Source organism: Dermacentor variabilis, chromosome 4 (genome assembly GCF_050947875.1).
Source record: "Dermacentor variabilis isolate Ectoservices chromosome 4, ASM5094787v1, whole genome shotgun sequence".
NCBI classification, from domain to species: domain Eukaryota; kingdom Metazoa; phylum Arthropoda; class Arachnida; order Ixodida; family Ixodidae; genus Dermacentor; species Dermacentor variabilis.
Window position 1 is genome coordinate 164,690,589 of NC_134571.1, and position 23,489 is coordinate 164,714,077.

Sequence of the window (23,489 nt, forward strand, 5' to 3'; positions counted from 1 at the left end):
GCGACGATGAAGATCTGCACTGATTACAGAAATGTGCGCCCCAGTGTCGAGGAGCGCCGAAATAGTGACGCCATCGACATGAACGTCTCAGGCTTCAGCTTCTCGGCAGCGTTTCGAGAGGATTTGTAGTGCGAGTCGTCAATGCAGCGTTACCTCCTGACCTTGCGCTGCTTATTTTTCCTGATAGGCAGGTGCAGGGCTAAAGGAGGCGACAGGCGACAAGTGTGCGGTGAGTGAGACTACGAACGACGGCTTGCAAGCGAGCCTGACTGTTGACTACAAGGCGACGAGGAGCGACTATTTATCCTTATAGGAGTATCGTCGTTGGAGAAGTGCGACTTGGTTGAAGGTGGGAAGCTGTTGCTGTCCGAACGGCGGTAAGGGGTAGACGGCGTTCGAGGTGGCGAGGACCAGCAGGTGGCTCACTAACGGGCGACGTGGTCGATACGGGGACATGAAAAGCGTATCGGTTGATTATTAGGTGTTCTCCTCGCAGTAGGGTTGCGAGATCGTGCGGCGAATGGCTGGTCTCGATATCATGAGGGCGGATGCCATGAAGTTTGAATTGGGCTGGCCACGCTGCACACAGAGTGAATGCCCATGTTCGCGAGCATCGGCAGGACAATGGCAAGGACGAATGGAGTTGTAATCGATCTCGAGTTACCAGCGTGAACTGGAATAGGGGTCATGGCCTCAAGTTCGCGCCGTACAATCTGTCATCTGATCTGGTGGAGCTGACGGCTGTGCTGCTGCGTGGTCTTTCGAAGACGACGACGTCACCGCCATGTTGGCAAGACGGGCAAAGGCGTGGCTGATGCGGCAGGTTTTAGCCTGCTCAAAGCGCCGGCAATACTTTGTAATAGCGTCAACTATAGATAAGTTTTTGCACAGTAAAAGCTTGAAAGCGTCGTCGGCGATCCCTTTCGAGCTGTATGCAAGCTTGTCGCCCTCATGCGTCCTTGCATCGTCCTTTCGACATGGCGATAACATGTCTTTAATGTACGAGACGTAAGATTATGTAGACATCTACGCACGTGACGTGAGAACCTTTTTCACTGCGATCTTCCCGCCAACGGCCTCCTCAAACAAGTACCGTAGTTTTTCCTTGCAGGTGTCCCTGCTCCCGATCTCAGCTTCGTGGTTATCGAACGAGATAGAGAGAGCAAGGACAGGAAAGGCAGGGAGGTCAACCAGATGAGCACCCGGTTTGCTACCATACACTGGCGATGGGGGAAAGGGAAATAGGAAGAGGAATAACATGGAGAGTGGAAGCACTGAGTGCGTTCAGGAGAATGCACGGGGTCATTATATACTGTTGCTTAAGCCGGTGAACTTCACGCACTGTACTAGTGCACGAATCGCTTTTCGTGTCAGTGACGGGTGTGGCTACGGTCCGAGTATGTGACTGGGAGAACGGTCTTGAGTCCAATCGATTTAAAGCTCTCCGCACAGAGATGCGGTGTACGTCGTAGCGAGGGCAGGTACACAATAAGTGCTCGATGGTTTTCTCGCACACAGGAGTCGCGCAACGGGGTCTCGGTCATTCCTATGCTATAGGAGTAGGCGTTAGTGAACGCCATACCTTTGAGGCCAAAACTAATATTTGCCAACATAAGGACGCGTCCCATCGGTTATTAGAACTCACCCTTTCTTCCTGCGCCAGCCAATCTTATATGCCCGCTTCACGGGAACAACAAAATGTGCCAGGATCCCGGGGTTTCACAGCACGACCATTGCAGTGGCGGGTGCTGATGTTGAGGCCGCGTTTTCCACCACTGCAGACAATAATATATTTACAATGACAACGAGGGGAAGAAAAGATGTCTGATCCGGGCCACGTGCAAGTGACCTCACTGTGCTCTTCATCGCCCTGCCAAACCTCTCGTTCATCCACGTAATAATCGCTCCGCAACAATATATTGGAACTATGTAATCCATATGAAGAGACTGGCGGTCTAGAGAGTGAAAATTTAAAAAAGAGCCCTAGCTTCCGCGTCTGCTAACTCAGAAATAATATCGATAGCAACTTGATTGCTCTAAGCAAGTAATCAACAAAAGCTTATAAGAGCAATGGAGAAATATTTTCCTCTGCAATCTTACCATAACTTTGCATTCCCTCAACTCAAATTCTCTACATAAACCTTTTTTTTGCGTCATACCATCAACATGGTGCTTTCCGAACTTCAACTACTGCTGTATTATGTCGCGTCTGTTCTGACTAGCCAGGCGCCAATGTTTCTCGAAGACCTGAGACCTATCTTTCTTTCAACCATGGTGTCCACACTGCTTTATGGCTCTTAATTGTACAACTATTCAGACTGGCGATAATAGGATTTGGGATAATGGGATAATAGGCCTGCAATAGGATTTTGCAACGCGATAGTACCTGTGCATCGTAAAATACAAGACTAGGCATGCTGTTTACTTATATTTGTGTAATTTTTTCTGTAATAACCAAGCGAGTTTACAAATCATAGGTTTAATTTGCCGCAACACGTATATCTGTGCAGTGTCTTAACGAAAGAGGAACCTGCCATAAAAAATATTGCTGTTCCCAATATGATTTTTTCTGAAAGCTTTTCTGGCAGTACCTAATTTATTAATGCGTATTTCAAACATTTGTTTAGAGGATTATAACGACACACTTCCGAGAAATTTTATTTTTCAGCTTATTGGAGCCAGCGTAATATGAGTGTCCAGAAGCTGTAAAATTAAGAAACCGTCACACTGGATATTTCACACTTTCCAGGAGATATTTACCTTAATGGCAAACCTTGATAAAGAATAGTTTAGCGGCGCAAAGGACATCCGTGGATAAAGCGCGCCAAGCAGGGATAAATGTCAAGCCTTTTTAAGTCTTTAAGATGGGTCGGCATTTTTTTGCTGAAACGCTCTGTATGGTTTTGTAAGATCCCATGTAGATGAAATAACATTCCGCTAACCTTGTCTTCTGTACTTTCTTTTTTTTTTTTTGAGGTGAGCAACCCGCCGAGTAAGTATATTGAGGAAACCTTTCTTTTCGGCACAAGCGTGCCTTCTTGCGTTTGTCTAAAATGCTGACCATGAGCTCCTAAGTGCTGGAAGTTTCCGTTGACTCATTTTTTTGATCATATATATTTTTCTTTCGCTTGTAAATTCCCAAACACAGTACTTCTGAAACTGCCCTTACAACCTATTCTGTATTTCACAGAAATAATATTGTATATCTCACCTGCCAAAAGTCAATCTACAAGCATTGTGCAAGGTGTTATACAAGAGATAGTAACATTTCAAAGTCGTTCATGCTATAGAACATAAATGTACTCTTTTGGGCGCGAGATACTAAAACTAGGGGATAATAAATTCACAGAAATGAAAGTGCATAATCAAAAACGGATAATGCATGCTTAAATGTGACAGAGTTCCGTACATTAACTTTTAAAACTAATTTGCTCAAGCCGCGCCTTGATATTTACGAATTGAAACTGGTGACTTTTTAAGGCTCATTCTCCTGGAATGAATATTGAAACTACAACGAGCGTTGAGATCAGCTTGATGAAAATCGCGCTGAAGGTGTATTTTTGTCTAACATGGCCCTTTAATACTACGATTTGAAGTAAGTAAACTTGAGGCATATAAAATACAAGTATCTTTAGCATTATTTTTTCTGTTTTCCTTTGCAAGCTAATGTGTGCTCCATTCACTAGTACCCCGGCATGTACATGTGGGAGTAAGCTTTATCTAGCCAGTATGCCGCATATTACGTGTCTTAAGGTCGGCATGTTTTTGGGATGCTAGGATATAATGACAACTGCGAAAGGTCAAGTTAACAATCGCCAAAGTATTGTAGAAAATTAGCTTACCAGGTACTGTTTTTCCTGTCGCCAGTGCTAGACCACTATGATACATCGCAAATTATTTTGGCAAACTAAACCAACGACCATCTCCAGAACAACCACGATTCCTCAATCGTGCCTTCACCTTAATAGCAGTGAATTTTTATTGGCGTGTGTTTTGTTCTCTATTAGAACTGACCTCAGATGAAGTTGCACGTGCGGAGGAAACATGTCTATATATTATGCACAATCCTTTTATCGAGTTCAACAGAACTGATATTACGTGACAGTTAAAAAAGTTATGGAGCTCGTTATTATATGTCTTCTTCTTCAAAACATCAATTACAGCATCTCTTGATAGTGTGAACTGCTTCATTCACGAGATGAAACGATTGTTCATTCAGTCGTACTGCCGTGTATTTGTACTGCAGGGCCAGCGGCAACGCCTTGTGGCTCATATTCGTGGCAATCTGCGTGGTCTTCGTGATGGTCCTGCTTGTCACGGCGTTTGTGTTCTCAAAAGATGGTGCGTAGACGAAATCGCATCTAAATAATCGAGCTAATGTATTTCTTTATAGCAAGTTTACGTAGCATAGTATGCTTTGTTCATGATGGCTGTGATGGTCTTCACATCACACGATGCGCAACAGTGGCAACGTGGGGTCGGGGAGGTTATGAAGTTAAAATGTGATTTATTTATGTATTTGTTTACAATACTCTGAGGTCTAGAAGGGCGTCACAGAGGGACGGGTACAATAAAACGAGAAAAAATACAAATATTCAAACGATTAGTTTAGCGCATTGCGTAGGGGGTGGATGCAGTAAACATAGACAGCTTTCAAACAGTTATTTGAATATAAAACGATGATCTGAAAACATAAGCAATTATTGCACTCTCGAGACATGATGCATCCTCAATGAAGGCGTTCCAGGGGGAAAGGCGGTTACACTTGGCACTGGTGTTTGACAGAAAAGGATGAGGGAAAATACTTGGGCGTTAGAAAGGAATGAACACTCTAACCGATGATCCAGACGCGACGACATGTACGAACGTTCTCAACTGAATTCTTTTTTATGCGAATGATTTTCTTCAAGGAGTTCCTGAAAAAACGGCAGTGTGGAGAAAGCTTTCTTCACAGATGCACATCATAAGGCCTAGGTCTGATTCCAATAAAGAAATGCGAGCTGTACGGGAATAACTTGATAAGATGAAACGAGCTGACATGTTCAGTGCTGACTAAATGGTATCTGCTAATATCGTTTTACCAAGTCCCAAACTGATGATGTATGCTCTTGCTTAGGTCTGATTAGTGTGTTTGAGAGCCGTAATATTAACTAGGGTGGGCCCCTAGAGATATTCCTGCTTATGTACCCAAGAAACCTGCATTGCTGTGGATGTGTTCGAAGTGCGCATATCATGAAGCGTTATTGTTTAATTGGATTCCAAGATATATATAGGAAGTCCCGTGTTCAAGGTGAGTTCCACTGATAATTCAGCCGAAGTGAGCAAGTGAGAATGAGCGACGTCAGACAGACATTGTTTTCTATTTTGTGGGACATAAAAACATTAGCTGTTATGTGCAGCACCATAGAATCTCATCTAGATCTCGTTGAAGAATAATTCTGTCATGCTGATTAGTAATTTCACAGTATAGAACTTGATAATCGGCAAATAGGTTAATAGTACTATTAATAAGCGCAGGTAAGACGATAATATATGTTAGGAGTAGTTATCAGCTCAAAACAGAGCATTGAGGAACACTTGGCTTTTTGGCAAAGCGTGGTAATGTAGAATCGGCAACCGCTACAAACTGGTCACTGTTAGGAAACATTTTACCATTTCTGAATATTAGCGTCCGTATTAACAATAATAATTTTAAGAAGCAGTAAGTTCTGAGACACATTGTGAAACGCTTTTCTAAAACCTAACAAAAGTACAGTCAATGACTTCGCCTTATCTTTACCCCGCAGGGGCGTCTGCGCAAGCAGGCGTTTGGTGTGTTGCGACACCACGTACCCGAGCACACGAGGGTTGGACCCTCCCGCGTGTAGCCGTGCGCGGCTTAGCCGTGTCTGGGGAAAAGGGGATCCCGGGGGTTGAGCCGATGCTGGGTGTTTGGACCTTTAAGGCCCCCGGCTGAGGCAACACACCCGTTTGGCCTCTGCTTCACAAAGACGGCACCCCCGGACAGACCCACCCGGGGGAAATCGGCAGTCGCCTTTTCCTGTCTCTTCATCTCGAATCTTCGTCTTTATCTCTTACTTTTTGACCTTTCCTGTCCTCTCCTCTCTTCCATTTACTTCATTCTCCTCGGCGGCAAGGGTTAACCTTGTGTGGGATAGCCAACCTTGGTTATAACAGATTTGGTTATAGTAGTGTCGTACAGCTGTCGCGTGCAGGCCGTCTTTTCACGGTCCTGCAGCGTCCCCTTGTTGGGCTCCATGGTGGGTGGCTGGCGGCGCTGTCGAATTTTTACACATATCTATGGCAAGTTCTTTTCCAACCCTTCCTGATCGCCCTCATAAAGGAGGGCGCACAGAAGAAGTTTTCAAGTTTTTTGGCCGAAATAATGACAATTTTCTAAGATTTCATGCAGTACATTCAGAGAAAAAAGAAAAGGCAGCGAGAATGATCTCACCTTTTCTTGTTGCGAAGACACTTAGTGAAGCTTTTGGCCCAGGCTATAAAGTCTCTAAGTTGGCAAGTGGCGACCTCCTCTTAGAACTACATGATAAGACACAGTACGAGAAACTTTCTAATCTAGTATCCTTTGGGAATCTTCCATTAACGGTCACACCGCACCGCACAATGAACACCACCCGCGAAGTCGTTTCCGATGCCGATCTCATGGAACTGACTGAAGCCGAACTACTGGAGGGCTGGAGCGATCAAAATGTGACCAATGTCAAGAGAATAAAAATCAGGCGCAATGGCAAGGAGATTGAGACAAAGCACTTAATTTTAACTTTTGCATCAAGTATGCTACCTGAGACAATTGAGGCTGGCTACATAAAGATCCGAGTCAGACCGTACATCCCCAATCCTCTCCGATGCTTTAAGTGTCAAAGATTTGGCCACAGTTCACAGAACTGCCGAGGTCGCCAGACTTGCACAAAATGTAGTGCCCAAGAACACCCATCTGACAATTGCCAGAATGCTCCACACTGCGTGAACTGTGATGGGGAACACGCCGCGTACTCGCGGTCTTGTCCATCATGGAAAAAAGAAAAAGAAATAGTCACAATCAAAGTCAAGGAAAATATATCGGTCAAAGAGGCACGCAGGCGGGTAGCATACCTGCCAAAGAAAAGCTTTGCCGAAGTGGCGCGTCAGGGGGCAGCGTCACAACGGCCTCCGGCGGCTGTCCGATCCACACGCAGTGAGTCGGCAGTTACGCCGTCTGCCCCCACGGTGGTTGGAGCTAGCGCTGCTCCGCCAACTGAGCAGAAGGGACCATCGACCCCGAAGGTGGGCGCAGCCGAGGCTGCCACAACCTCCCAGGCCCCTTCCAGCGCTGGCCACAGCCGGTGCAGTCAAATGCCTCAGGGAGCCCCATCGACCTCCGGGCTGGTGGGCGCTGGGGTCTTGCCCTCCAAGGCGGGACTCCCTCTGAAAACGTCTCGCTCGCAAGAGCACGTGTCCGGAGCCTCACTAGAGGCAATGGACATAACACCTATCCTCAAAGCGCACCAAGCGCCTAAGGAGCGGCCAGGCTCCCTCGAACGCTCCAGAAAGGGCAAAACTCCCGTTACTGGGCCTCGAAAGGGCTCTGTAATTTAATCTCTGTAATTTTCATAATCACTACTTCTGTTTCTGTACACACAGCACCTACTGACTTCCAATATGGATACACAAATAATTCAGTGGAACATCAGAGGTCTTCTAAGGAACCTTGATGATGTGCAAGAGCTTATCCAAAAACACAATCCAACAGTGCTGTGTCTGTAGGAAACACACCTAAAACCACAACGTACAAACTTTCTCCGACCGTATGTCAAGTTTCGCAAAGATCGCGATGATGCTGTCGTATCATCAGGCGGTGTTGCCATTTTGATTCATAAAAGTATTTCCTGTCAGCTTTTACAGCTACAAACGCCCGTTGAAGCAGTGACGGTTCGAGCTGTTCTTCTAAATAAACTCCTCACCATTTGCTCGCTTTACGTACCCCCCACTACAAATTAAACAAACATGAATTTCAGTCATTTATAGACGAATTGCCAGAACCTTATGTTGTTCTTGGCGATTTCAATGCGCACAGCTCCTTGTGGGGCGACACTCGTACAGACGCACGAGGTCGTCTTGTTGAACAGTTCCTTTTTTCTTCAGGTGCGTGCTTGCTGAATGAGAAGGAACCCACGTATTACTCCCTAGCAAACAGAACCTTTTCTTCAATAGATCTTAGCATAGTTTCCCCGTCCATACTGCTCGAACTCGAATGGGAAGTTATGAACAATCCTTACGGAAGCGACCACTTCCCCATACTATTAAGAACACTTAAAGAAAACGAATATCCGCCACAGGCTCCCAGGTGGAAGATTGACACCGCAGACTGGGAGAGGTTCCGAAACTTAACTAGTATATCATGGGATGACATGTCTTCTTTAGAAATCGATGCTGCTGTGGAGTACTTCACAGCCTTCGTAATAGATGCCGCATCTAAATGCATACGTGAATTAAGCGGCTCGGCATGCAAACGGCATGTACCGTGGTGGAACAATGAATGCAGAATCGCACGTAGGAATCAGAACAAAGCGTGGGGGTTGCTACGCGCTTCGCCCACTGCAGAAAATCTTGTCAACTTTAAAAAAGTAAAATCCCAAGGTAGGAGAACCCAGCGACAGGCCAGAAGAGAAAGCTGGCAAAAGTATCTATCGAGTATTAACTCGTTTAGGGATGAGGCCAAAGCCTGGAACAGAGTAAATAGTATTAGAGGGCGGCAAACACATTCACTCCCCCTGGTAAACACAAAGGGCGATACACTGCAAGACCAGGCAGACTCACTTGGGGAATATTTTGAGGGCGTGTCAAGTCCAACAAATTATACACAGTCCTTTCTCAAATACAAAGAAACAGTAGAACGTAATCCATTAACAAGAAAAGATCGAGAGAATGAGCCTTACAACCGTCCTCTTTGTATTGCTGAATTGAGAGCTGCCTTGAGCGTATGCAAGAGCTCCGCACCAGGATCTGATAGAATCATGTATGAAATGCTCAAAAACTTACACAATGACACGCAGGTTACACTACTCACACTTTTCAACACCATTTGGGATGCAGGGTCCCTTCCAATCGCATGGAAGGAAGCCATTGTGGTCCCTGTTTTGAAACAAGGCAAGGACCCTTCCTCAGTGGCGAGTTACCGCCCGATAGCCCTCACAAGTTGCATTTGTAAGGTGTTTAAAAAAATGATTAATCGGCGACTCATCCATTTTCTTGAACTGAGCAAAATCCTTGATCCCTGTCAGTGCGGCTTCCGAGAAGGGCGCTCCACAACTGACCATCTTGTACGTGTAGAAGCAAATATCCGGGACGCATTTGTACACAAACAATTCTTCTTATCCATATTCCTCGATATGGAGAAGGCGTACGATACGACGAGGCGTTACGGAATCTTAAGAGATTTGTCGGAAATGGGCATCCATGGTAATATGCTAAACCTAATAGAAAGCTATCTGTCCAGTCGTACCTTCCGGGTAAAAGTAGGAAATGTACTTTCGCGTCCTTTTACACAAGAAACGGGTGTACCGCAAGGAGGCGTGCTCAGCTGCACACTCTTCATCGTGAAGATAAACACGCTTCGCGCTTCATTACCACCGGCAATCTTTTATTCTGTCTACGTGGACGACATACAAATAGCTTTCAAATCCTGTAACCTCGCACTGTGCGAGAGACAGGTACAGCACGGCCTGAACAAAGTCTCAATGTGGGCAGACAAGAATGGATTTAAGATCAATCCTAAGAAAAACTCTTGTGTTCTTTTTACAAGAAAGAGAGGCCTGGTTCCGGATCCTTCCTTAGAACTGTGTGGCCAACGAATACCTATCAGCAAACAGCACAAATTCCTAGGAATCATAGTTGACTACAGACTCACTTTCATTCCACACACTAAATATCTGAAAGAAAAATGTCTAAAAACAATGAACTTAATGAAACTTCTATCCCAGACTACATGGGGTAGTGATAGGAAGTGTTTAATGAACCTATACAAGAGCCTTATTCGGTGTCGATTGGATTATGGTGCTGTAGTATATAACTCTGCCGCCCCGAGCGCACTAAAGATCCTAGATCCTGTCCACCATCTAGGAATCCGACTGGCCACTGGCGCTTTCAGAACTAGTCCCATACAAAGTCTATATGTAGAATCAAATGAATGGTCTCTCCACCTACAGAGATCATACATTAGCTTTACATATTTCCTTAAATTACGCTCTAATCCTGAACATCCATGTTTTGATACCGTTATTGATATGACGTGCGCTACACTTTTCAGCAATCGTCCCTCCATGAGACAGCCTTTCTCGCTACGTGTGAAGGAGCTTAGCGATGAAATGCATGTCCCACTCCTCGAGCATCGCTTAATGCACCTAACCGAGCTCTTACCTCCTTGGGAGTGGCAGGTGATACAATGTGACATATCCTTTATAAAAGTTACAAAGCACGCTCCTGAGGCCGAAATCCGAATGCATTTCCTAGAACTCCAGCACAAGCACTCCTGCGCAGAGTTCTACACAGACGCTTCGAAGTCAAATGCCGGGGTATCCTATGCAGCCGTCGGCCCATCGTTTTCGGAATCCGATGTACTGCATCCGGAAACAAGTATTTCTACGGCCGAGGCCTACGCATTACTCTCTGCTGTAAAGCAAATAAGAAAATCGAAACTTCCAAAAGCAGCGATCTATACAGACTCTCTCAGCGTCGTGAAGGCCTTAATGTCACTCAGCAAACATAAAAATCCCGTATTTATTGAACTATATTCGGTCTTGTGCAAAGCGTACTCATCTAACCAGAATATCATAATATGCTGGGTCCCTGGCCATAGGGGAATCGAAGGTGACGATCTGGCGGACGAGATGGCCACGTCAATCGCATTGCAAGCTGTTAACCCTACCGCTGCGGTGCCTGTCACAGATCCGAGGCCTTTCTTGCGAAGGAGGCTGCGAGATCTCTGGCAACACATGTGGGATGCGGAAACGGATAATAAGCTCCACCTGATAAAACCACAGTTAGGATTCTGGCCCTCTACTACAAAAGCGCGCCGAACAGATGTCCTATTCTGTCGTCTCAGAATAGGACACACGTTTGGCACCCATAATTTTCTACTCACCAGAAGTGAGCCTCCAACCTGTGGTAGATGCGGGGAGAGGCTGACCGTACTCCACGTCCTCCTGGAGTGTCGGGAAGCCGAATGTGAGAGAAAGAGACATTTTTTCTTAGCATACCGCCGGCACATCCCTCTTCATCCTCTAATGTTTCTCGGTCCAGAACCGCTTTTTAATACAAGCAGTGTCCGAGGTTTCCTCAGAGATGTCGTCTTACATGTTATTAGTCCCATGAATTCGTAGCGCCGCCTCTCTCGAGAGGATGCCACTGCGATAATTGTTTTGCGTAGCACATGCCTCCAGGCACTTGTGCTTCAAGGGCTCTAAGGAGGCAGTAGTGCCATGGCATTTCTTATAATCGTGATATATTTTACCTATCGTATCATTCTTTTTATATGCATCAAGTCATACGTCATCGCCATAATTTTATCATACAGATTTTACGCACTTTAGAGCGTATATTTTAAGGCCTCTTTACAGCCACGTCATACCAACTTCATAGCAATCATAATTACACCGCAAACTCATTACCACAGACATGGCGCTCTTTGGCCACACCTGGCCCTTGCGCCATAAAACTCCACACATCATCATCATCATTCGCCTTATCTTTAAAGATGAAGTGTTGTGTATAAACAATTTTAGTAGCGTTTCTCCCGAGTAGTTCTTGCGGAACCCATGCTGAATGAATTGCAGAAAGAGTTCGATTCCAGAAATGAGCCAAGATTGGAAAATGTGACGTTCTCAAGGATATTGTAATGCATGCTGATAAGTAAAATGAGCTTATAATTCCAAGAAGAATGCGGGCTACCTGATTTCAGCGGACGCACCTTCCAATCTGTGGGCAAAGTCGAGCACTCACTATGTTCGCTGAAGAAATAGAAAAAAAGATAGACGAGTACACAGCATTATTCCTAAAAAACAGAATTCATTTCTTCGGCACCGCAGGAAAACGATAGTTTTATACCATGAATTAGCTTATGAATCCCGGCAAAATGGACAGGAGGAGGATTCATGGAAAGCAATTTCTGTCTGCGTATGTACGGGACTGTATCAACACAGCAACCCGAAAATAATTTCGCGAACGTATCGTTTAGGTACAGGCAACATACTGCAGAACTCATGGTGTTGTCATCGGCGCCTGTAACAAATATGTTATTTTTCTTTTTTATATGAAGGGTGCTCCAAACTTTTTATGGCCAAATAGAAAACAACGACGGTCGATTGGTGTGAAAAAAGATGTCCTGCGCTTCTTTTAACGTGGCACGATAATCATGCCAACGAGTATACGTGCGACTGGGTTTTTACCAGAAGAAAAATACTTTTTTCTTGTTTCACCATGGAGAGCGCTTTCTCGCTGAAACTCGCGCAGCAGCACATACTTTGCGATAAGCGAAGTGGCTTTGTTTTTAACCAAATTCAAAATTTCTTTTGTGGTAAGCCTGAATAATTTTGAATACAGTCATCAATGAATACTACAAACTCGTCATTAGGTGAAGCGTAATCGACGCTCTCTATATCTCTAATAAATTTTGTATTCCTCTCCTGCTGTCCAACGCGGCATCTTACAAAAAATTAAAAAAAAAACAGTGATCGCTTGGTCTTTGGGAAACACATTAAAGAATAATGCACTAAGGTGGGTTCAAGGACAATATAAAACTGCGATTCGAGTTGAAAATAAGAAGGAATGCTCGACAATGTAGTGGATGTTTACTAAGAACGCTATTACAGGTTATCCATGTTAAACATAAAATCATTCTTACTTTAAGGAAGCTTCAGCCGATTTGGCATTAGCAGACATGCTGATACTCGGCGTTTCTCAAACAATTGCTTTGGAAGTAAAATAGTAGGCATAAATAACCGTGATGTAGGGTTTTTAGATGCGATGCTGTCGTTTTTATGGCATTCTTGTATAGTGGAAACGTATAAGCTGTAACGTGAATTGCACACCCTCAGTATCGCTCGCTCACGCATTGGCTAGAAATCTTATCGGTAAAATTAATTTGATTGTGGGCTTCCTATTACGGCGCCAGGTCAACAATGAGCAGCGGCAAACCATAACTCATATATTGCTTAGGCTGGGTTTTGAAGTGAATTCATTCGCACATCTGTATGTACAGGGAATTCAAAATAGATGCTACATATATTGGCTTGCCTAGCATATAAAGTAGGAGAAAAAATATGCACCGTTGTTTATTTATTGAGCTATGACGTCACAATGCTTACTTATATAAAAAAATGAAATTTGTAATACTCGTGGTCCTTGTTTGCAGGGTTATTTAGTTGTTGTTTACAAGCCTAAACTTGTGCTGAAATGTTCGTAATTTTTTAAATACCATGTTTCTTTTCGTTGAAGATGTAGCTAACTGGCACGTGGCGCCAGCCGTGATAACTCAGAATAGAGTGATATTGTTACGGAAGGATGAGTGAAGAGAATTAAAATTAAATTAGGGGGTTTTACATGCCAAAACCACTTTCTGATTATAAGGCACGCCGTAGTAGAGGACTCCGGAAATTTTGACCACCTGGGTTTCTCTAACGTGCACCGAAATCTAAGTGCACGGGTGTCTTCGCATTTCGCCTCCATTGAAATGCGGCCACCGTGGCCGGGATTCGATCCCGCGACCTCGTGCTGAGCAGCCCAACGTCATAGCCACTGAGAAACCACGCGGGTCAGAGAGAACAGAAAGGAAGAAGAAGCTCGGAGACGCTGGCTGCTGCGGTTGTTGGTGGTCAGCCTTCTTAGCAATTCTCAGACTCATCCTGTATATATATAGCGACGTCCACTGCGTAGCTGCGTTTCAGCCGTGGTACCCCGCACCTCTCACTAATATGTTACGAGGATGTTGCGAGTATATAAAGACTATATATAAAGATATACTCGCAACATCCCGGTAATATATTAGTGAGAGGTGCGGGATACCACGGCTCAAACGGATCTCCGCAGTGGATGTCGCATCACCGTCCGCACCATGGATGACAGTGAGCACCCGGAATCAACGTCACGTCGCCAGCGACGTCGCTGTCACCTTCGGTTGTCGTTGTGCAACCCAAGGATACTGGGACTTTCTGCGGGACTGATGGCGCCGACATTGAAAAGGGGGTCGTTATGTACGAATGCGTGAGTGCAATCAACAGATGGGACCCTACGTTTATGCTAGCTAACCTGTTGGGCTACCTAAGAGGCACGGCAAAGGTGTGGTACGAAAACCACGAAGAGGAGCTAACCAGCTGGCACCAGTGCAAAGAGAAATTGAAAGAGTTATTTAGCAAACCAACCGGCCTAAAATTGCCGCAAAGCGGGAACTGGTCTCCCATGCCCAACCCCCCACGGAGTCGTATATCCCGTACAACCAAGACGTGCTGGCACTTTGTCGTAAAGCCGATCACGACATGACAGAAGCTAAGAAGGTGGGGCACGTGCTTAAGGGGATTGCTGACGACGCGTTTAATCTGCTTATGTACAAGAGCTGCTCTACAGTTGAAGAAATCATTAAAGAGTGCCGACAATTCGAGCAGATCAAAAGCTCAAGCGTCTTGCAACCACTCGCCAGACTTCCCAATACTGCCGCAAGCGTCCACGCGTGAAGATCAACCCGCACAGTAGCATGCGTCGCCATACGAGGACGTGGTCCGAATCCTTAGACGTGAACTGGATTCGATGGCGCCCGCTGCTTTCTGTTCGCCCAGCCCTGATGCCACCACATTTTCAGTTCCCCTCGTACAAGCCATCGTTCGCCAGGAACTTGAAAACTGGTTTCCAGTCTGTGTGTGCTGTCGCGTATCCCAGAGCTAACGAACGCCCTTCTACTATTTACGGTCCAACTCGGACGCTTCTCTCGCGTTATCGCAACCCGGCTGAGTGGAGAACTGCGGACGACCTGCCGATATGTTTCATCTGTTACCGTATTGGTCATGTCACCCGATACTGTCGCAACTCGTGGCCCTCAACACATCGCACGCCAACCAACCTGAGCCATATTGAGGAAATACCAGCAATGTTTCGCCCCCCGCCGAGTCTCACCGCACCGCCAACTCTGCTCGGAGCAAGTGGTACAGCCACTCACCATCGCCACGCGGACACCAGTCTCGTTCACAGCAAACACGACGCCCCTCTTCTCGTTCGCCGCAGCCACGTCGCCTTTAGCCACCTGTGGCGTTTGGCCGCACCTATTTGGAAAAGTAGGATATGCACACCTCGGAGGTGCTGCTGCATTGCCGACTACTGTAGCAAATCCTCTGTCTGTTCCCACAAGGAGAAGTGCATTTGACGTTAAAATAGACGGCGTACCTGTTCAAGCGCTCGTCGACACTGGAGCCCACCCATCGGTGATGAGTGCCAGCCTACGTAGACGTTTAAAGAAGGTCCTCACCCCAGCAGTTGCCCAAGTGCGTCGTGTGGCCGACGGTGGCGTGCTAGTTGTTCTTGGAAGGTGTACTGCGCGTTTAATTATAGCCGGCTGCCCTACTTCTGTTCTCTTTGCTGTGATCGACAACTGCCCTCATGACGTTATCCTTGGATTGGATTTTTCATCCACTCATTCTACTCTCATCGACTGCGCGACCGGCGTTCTTCAGTTAGAACTACCTCAACTCACCGATGCGCCGAGTACTGCCCCACCGCGCTTGTGCTTACTTCAAGATGTGCGTCTATCACCCGAGGCAGGCACGTACCTAGGGGGGCGCACCCCCTCCGGAATTAGGCGGCATACCCCCTCCCCTCTATCTGCCAAAGGCACCACTCCTCACACACATTCCTAAAGCGTCGAGAAATCAATCTGCTCGGCGGTCAACATTTTGCTGCCTTTTACAGCGAAAGCAGTATATGACTAACTTCCGTAGTATTTTTCGGCGTCCGTTGGCAGAAAAGATCATGCGGGCAGATCCTGGTGACAGTGCGAAAAGGGTCCAAGATCAATGGCACATACCCCTGTGGACTCGGGAACCTATAATGCGCCCTTCGGAATTTTCGGGATCGGCCTACGTATGGGGCGTTCTTAATGCCTGCTTAACCTCCGCCGCGGGTGGGCCCGGTATTGCAATATCTTCGGGATCGGCCTACGTATGGGGAGTTCTTAATGCCTGATTTCACCTACAACGCGGGTGGGCCCGGTATTGCAATATCTTCGGAGTCGGCCTACGTGTGGGTAGTTCTTAATACCTGCTTCACTCCACCGCGGGTGGGCCCAGTATTGCAATATCTTCGAGATCGGCCTACGTATGGGGAGTTCTTATTGCCTGCTTCACATCCACCGCGGGTGCGCCAGGTATTGCAATAGCTTCGCTATCGGCCTACGTATGGGGCGTTCTTAATGCCTGCTTCACCTCCGCCGCGGGTGGGCCCGGTATTGCAATATCTTCGGGATCGGCCTACGTATGGGGAGTTCTTAATGCCTGCTTTCACCTACAACGCGGGTGGGCCCGGTATTGCAATATCTTCGGAGTCGGCCTACGTGTGGGTAGTTCTTAATGCCTGCTTCACTCCACCGCGGGTGGGCCCAGTATTGCAATATCTTCTAGATCGGCCTACGTATGGGGAGTTCTTATTGCCTGCTTCACCTCCACCGCGGGTGCGCCAGGTATTGCAATATCTTCGCTATCGGCTTACGTATGGGGAGTTCTTATTGCCTGCTTCACCTCCGCCGCGGGTGGACCCGGTATTGCAATATCTTCGGGATCGGCCTACGTATGGGGAGTTCTGAATGCCTGCTTTCCCCTATAACGCGGGTGGGCCCGGTATTGCAATAGCTTCGCTATCGGCTTACGTATGGCGAGTTCTTATTGCCTGCTTCACCTCCGCCGCGGGTGTACCCGGTATTGCAATATCTTCGGGATCGGCCTACGAGTGGGGAGTTCTTATTGCCTGCTTCACCTCCACCGCGGGTGGGCCCGGTATTGCAATATCTTCGAGATCGGCCTCCGTATGGGGAGTTCTTATTGCCTGCTTCACTCCACCGCGGGTGGGCCCGGTATTGAAATATCTTCGAGATCGGTCTACGTATGGGGAGTTCTTAATGCCTGCTTCACTCCACCGCGGGTGGGCCCGGTATTGCAATATCTTCGGGATCGGCCTACGTATGGGGAGTTCTTAATGCCTGCTTCACTCCACCGCGGGTGGGCCCGGTATTGCGATATCTTCGGGATCGGCCTACGTATGGGGAGTGCCTATTGCCCGCTTCACCTCCGCCGCGGGTGGGCCCGGTATTGCAATATCTTCGCGATCGGCCTACGTATGGGGAGTTCTTATTGCCTGCTTCACCTCCGCCACGGGCGTCCCGGTATTGCAATATCTTCGGGATCGGCCCACTTATACGCGGTGCTTAACGCCTGCTTCACCTTCGCCTAGTGTCTGCCCTGTGTTGCATTATCTTCGGGAGCGGCCCACGTATGGGGGGAGATTAACGCCTGCTTCACCTCTGCCGCGGGTTGGCTTGAAGATATTGCAATATTGGGCCGCGGGTCGGCCCAATGTTGCACTAGCTTCAAGCCAAACCGTAGCGGAGGCCAAACACTTTGCTTTTTGTTTGAAAGCTTTGACTGTCGTCATCTTTCGCTGCCATTCCATCTTCACAGAATGGAATGATGGTCAATTTTTTCACTCCTTTTGGATGGCGGTAGTTATCGGGATCTCCTGGGGTGTGGAGGCCAGTTTTCTCATCGTTTCCGTGCCCGCACGATTAACTGAAGATTATTTGATTTGTCAGCATCAGTTGCATCAATCAGGGCGTAGTATATAGTTTTGATTATCATATTTTATTTTATTTATAATGCCCAACACAATTTTATGTCACCATGTATTCAATAATCACGCGCATCTCTGTTGCTTCGTTAGTTCGACCTTCTTTATTTTGACTGACCCAGGAGCCAGGAAAGGGATTCGGTTCGTAGACGCATGGTTATGTGCTCGTGGAACGAGTTGAGGCTGGAGAAAACGCTAGTTGCGCTTAACTTTTCCTTTTTCTTCATTACTTCCTCGAGTGATGGTTCGCCGCGACGCTGGCAGACTCTTGCAACTATGATATGGGTTAGATAAGGTGGAAAATAAAATACCGTGAAACAGTGTCCATTATCAGACCCTGCAATAACCGTTCAACCCATAAGCAATGACTGTCACCCGTTACCTCGTCTAGTTTTTTCCCTTATTGTACAGCACTTTTCGTGAAATATTGGCAACTTGAAGCAAGAGTCGCAAGGAGATGAGAAATTGAGCGATCTACTAAGTAAGAAAGCGAAGGCAACAGCCAAACAGGGAGGAAAAGCGATCCTTTTACAGGAGACAAACCATCCGGTTAAACTAGCTGCCTACAAAGCCATAGACGCGACCGCGACAGAGAATAGGCAAAGAAGGAAACGAGCTACACCCCGCGCAGCGGGTGGTGCGGGGCCGGGGACGATGGTGCCACGCCGGCCGTCTCCCCCGCCACGCCCGTCGCCGATCGCCGCAGTGCTCGTTCGACGTAACGTCACTGTGGCGCAGCGAGAAATCGCCTGCGTAAATATACCTCACGTGTTCGTAGAAATAATTCCTAAGAGCGGCCGAGGACTCTTCGTGCTTAACGTGTATAGTAAACCCACGCTGCAGCACAGCTTCGGGAACCTACTGCGGGGCGCGCGCGCGGCTTCCGGCGGCGAGCTTCTACTTGTTGCGGGCGACAATAACGCGCCCCACGGAGCCTGGGGCCACACCTGAGAAACAGCCAAGGGCAAACACCTATGGGAAGACTCGCAAGACCAAAGGCTTGCACTGATCGCGAATCCCGCCGATCCTACACGCAGAGGGAACCGCGTGAGTGCCGATACGTTACCAGTCCTTGCGTTCGTTTCGAAGGTAACAACAGAGCACTGGCAAAATACGCAGGAAGATTTGGGGAGCGACCACGCGCTGATCGAGATCACGATAGGCACAGTCCCGAGCGGTCGTGGTACTAACCCTGAGGGCAAAGGTCGTAAGCTCAAACTCGTGAAGTGGGACACGTTCCACAAGAAACGAGAAGCGCGGCGAGGCGACGAGCCGATTACGGACATAGACGAGTGGACCGATACGCTCAGAAGGGACGTAGGCGCAGCAACGAGGGACGTTCCGCAGGAGGCGAACCTCGAAATAATTGACAGCAGGCTCCTACACATGTGGGAAGCAAAGCGAGCCCTCGTAAAGAGATGGAAATGCCAAAGACATAATAAGGCGTTGCGCAAGCGCATAGCACAGTCAGACAGAGGCATCGAAGAACACGCACTCCAGGTATGCAGGGCACAATGGGAAGACACGTGCAACGGCCTCGAGAGGCAGATGACCGGGGCGAGCGGTTGGCGCCTTTTTAGGCACCAATTAGATCCGGAGGAGACTAGGGCCGCTCAAGGCCACAAGTCTTGTAGACTAGTAAGAGATTATAAAGGCGATAACTTCCTCGACGCAGTACGTGACCGTTACTTTAAGAAGGCCGGAAGCATCCAGCACGCCGAGTACGACGGCGTCGCAAACGAGAAACTGGATGCGGAATTTAGCGAATCGGAAATTCTGATAGTCCTGTTCGAACTAAACCCTCGATTGGCGCCCGGCCCGGACCGGGTTACCAACAAGACTCTCCGCAACCTAGACGACGAGTCAATCTCCCGACTCGCGGCCTAGGTCAATGAGTGCTGGCGAGGGGGTTGCCTTCCCGAAGCGTGGAAACGGGCCCGCGTTATCATGATTCCTAAACCTGGCAAGCAAGTTAGGCTCGATAATCTAAGACCGATTTCGCTTACGTCTTGCATCGGCAAAGTCATGGAACACGCAGTTCTCACCCGCGTGACTGACTTTCTCGAAGATCATGACGTGTTCCCGCAGACCATGCTAGGATTCCGCCGCAACCTCTCCGCACAGGACGTATTGCCGCAGCCTAAACACCAGATCGTTGACGACACTACCAGCTCCACTAAGGCGATTCTAGGCTTAGATATTAAAATGGCCTTTGACAACGTTAAGCACGAAGCGATCTTAAAAACAATTAGAACATTAGAAATGTATAATTACGTTAGAGATTTCCTCGCAGGCAGGCGCGCATGCGTCGTGGTCGGCGACGAGGAATCGCCAGAATTTGAGACGGCACGCCGCAAGGGTCCTTACTTTTCGCGGTGGGCGCAGTACGTCTGGAACCGCAGCGTCCTGCGTTCTACGCAGTTGTACGGGACTGGTGACCACGCATGGTTACGCAACTTCCCGAAGGACAACTCGAGTCGGATTTGCTACTTGGTAGAGCCGTGAACGAGGGATCCGAAAGAACTGTGATTGTTCCTCAAATATACATTTCTCTGTATATCTTCCAGAGCTAATTCAAAAAACGATACTTGATATCTTTATTTTGCACTTTTGCTTGTTAACTTGTTCTAGGCAAGGTTCTTCCTGCGCATGTTTCATGAGTGAGTCCATTTGGTGTGGTTCTTTGTTCAAGTAAAGAAGAGGTGTATCTGTATGTATGTATCTATCTGTATGTATGTATCTATATATCACATGTGTGTCACAGGCATACCTATGAGATACATGTGATTTCTATTCTCTTTTGTGGCTTTACGCGTCCTTATGGCAAGTGGTGGGAATTATTCACGTTTGTGCTAGTAAAGTACCCTCCCCCTCATTTGGATAGAAAAGTTACCTTGGGTTGGGCCCCCCCCCCCCCCCCCCCGAAAAATAATCCTGCGTACGTGTCGGACCCGAGGCAGTTACTTACGTCACTTTGACCGCCCAGTCACAGGTTCCTGACGGTGAATATGTGCTTCACCCCATCATCGACGTACTTTTGGACCGGAACGTTGCTGTTCCGCATACGTTGGTCACGGTTACCAATAGCGACGTCGTTCTACTGCTTCTTAATTTCAGCCTGTGCCCTCAAGTGCTTCCGGCCAGCATGTTCTTGGCCAGCGTTTCTAGTGGTTGCGACTTTGACATTGAGAGTCTGAATCCCGAGAGTGGCTTATTAGCAGCAATTGCAACTGACAGCTCTGGTTCCTTAAGGGGAATGATTGCACCTGACCTCACCTATGCACAGGTCACGAACATACGACTCCTGCTTGAATCGTACAGTGACATCTTTGATTTCGCTGACAGGCCATTACGCCAAACATCTGTTGTACACCACCGTATAAACACTGCAGATACGAATTCTATTCGTCGACGTCCCTATCGTGTATCGCATGCTGAACGTCGAGTCATCCAATAAGAAATGAACAATGTGCTCCGCAAAAGGGCCATCAAGCCATCAGCCAGCCCTTGGGCTTCGCCTGTCGTCCTTGTGGAAAACAAAGATGGTACCTGGCGTTTTTGCGTCGATTATCGCCGCTTCAACCGAACAATCACAGAGATGCGTTCAATGTACGTCTCCAACGATCACCGCGACTGGGACGCCACGCTAGCTTACGTGAAGTTCACGTATAACTCATCCCGACATGACACCGCATGATATTTACCCTTTTATATCTTGTATGGTCGCGACCCCGCACTGCCGTTTGACACAATCATCCACTCTGTCCCACGTGTTGCAACTGAGTACGCTCGTGAAATCGTCGATCGCGTTCGCATAGCCCGTCAAGTCGTCCAATCTTGTTTATCAGCCACACAGCATATACAAAACGAGCGTTACTACCGCTGCCATCGCGATGTTAAGTTCGCGCCATGTTCACACCAAGTTGATGACGTCAATTACGAGATTTCGCTGCTACACTTTGATGCATCTTCAAGTCAGACGCCTGTCGACGTCGTGCACATTTCGCGCATGAAGCCATACTTCGCTCTGAATGTTTGGCCTGCCATGCGCCGAGACGGCGCTTCGCCACCCGGCGGTCCTGTTACGGAAGCATGAGAGAAGAGAGAGGAAGAAGAAGTTTGGAGACGCTGGCTGCTGCGCGTTGTTGGTGGTCAGTCATCTTAGCTATTCTGACTCATCCTCTACATATATTGTAAATATAGTTTTTATATACTCGCAACATCCCCGTAACAATATTTTAAAAGTACATAATTAAAGCGGTAGAACAACAACAAAGTGACACTTGAATATTGCAAATCAATGGAATTGATGAGAACACAAAACCGAAACATCCAATTTTTACCTTGAACGGCACAGCTAGAGCTCTAAGTTATTCTGGAACTTCGAATCAACACGAGCAAAAAGCATATTTATTTTGCCATATCTTGTAGTTTCAGTTTCAGTTGATTGTTCATTCAAGACATATAGTTGGCTGTTAGTATTATACAGGCGGGTGGGTCTCAAAGTGAATCGACTGCAGTGTACGGGAGCCTCAGGCATTCTGCATTGCGTCATTGTCAAACACAGAAAAAATACAGCACGCGCTGAAAACAAATGGTGTTTCAAAAGTGGTATTATGCATACCTCAAATGAGTGAGGGGAGGATATATTTTGCCTCGTACTTCCATACGTATTGCTCCCCTCTTATTTATTTATTCAAAATACCCTCACACGCAAATGCATTGTAGAGGAGAATGGTTACAAAGAAACGGTAAGTTATACCAAGTCATACAAAAGAAATGGTAACACAAAAACTGTTAAGGCTGAATACAAGAAATAACAAAAGATGAATCAAACAGCGTAATACAAAGAAAATGACACTCTATATGGCACAGTTAGAATGAACGAAAAATGCAAGTAATGATTGGCTGAACAACGCATAATCCGTCATGTAAAAGAAGCTTGGCAGGAAGGTCGTGCCAGTCACGTGAGGTGTTTGCTATGAAAGATTGTAGGAATCTGTTTGTGCGAGGTGATGCACGCTCTACTTTACAAAAGTATCAACCCGCGATAAAAGGCGCATAGGTGGAGGGATAAGCTCAGCGTGTAGATGATGAATACGGTGGATATTCTGAAATAAACATAACCGAAAAGTGTTCTGCGTAGTGGTAACTCAGACAACGCCAAACTGGGTTCATTGCTGTTACGCTGGATTTAGGAAAATAATTGGCAAGTACGAAACGTGTGGCGTTATTTTGAATCAATTCATGTACATTATAAGGTTACCATGGTCAGGATCCCAATGAGCAGCGGCATATCCTAATTTGGGGAGCACAAGTGCTCTATAAAGAAGCAATTATAGTTCTGTTGGAGACTTACTGAAATTTCGACGTAAGTGTCCTAACATTCGATTTGCGTTAGTAATGATTGCAGTAACATGAGTTTTCCACGTTGAGACTTTGTATTGATTGCGAGATAACGATAGCATGAAACTTGTTCGAGCGTACTACTTTTAAGTTTATAAATTAGGAGGCGTTGGTTTTTGTTGGAAACACGCAATATGTTGCATTTATTAGTGTTAAACACGCATTAATTTGCATTTATAATGGTTATTTCCAATATACAGTTATCGGAC

At 47.0% G+C, this 23,489-nt stretch overlaps 1 protein-coding gene across 1 annotated transcript in view; it reads left to right on the forward strand.

Annotated features, from left to right (window-relative positions):
* The first annotated feature begins 4,260 nt into the window (after positions 1–4,260).
* LOC142578042 (uncharacterized) overlaps positions 4,261–23,489 on the forward strand; it is a 172,915-nt gene continuing 153,686 nt past the window's right edge. Inside the window, exon 1 of the mRNA XM_075687461.1 lies at positions 4,261–4,341. Coding sequence (XP_075543576.1) covers positions 4,302–4,341 — 40 coding nt within the window. The 5' untranslated portion in view covers positions 4,261–4,301. The remainder of the gene's footprint in view (positions 4,342–23,489) is intronic.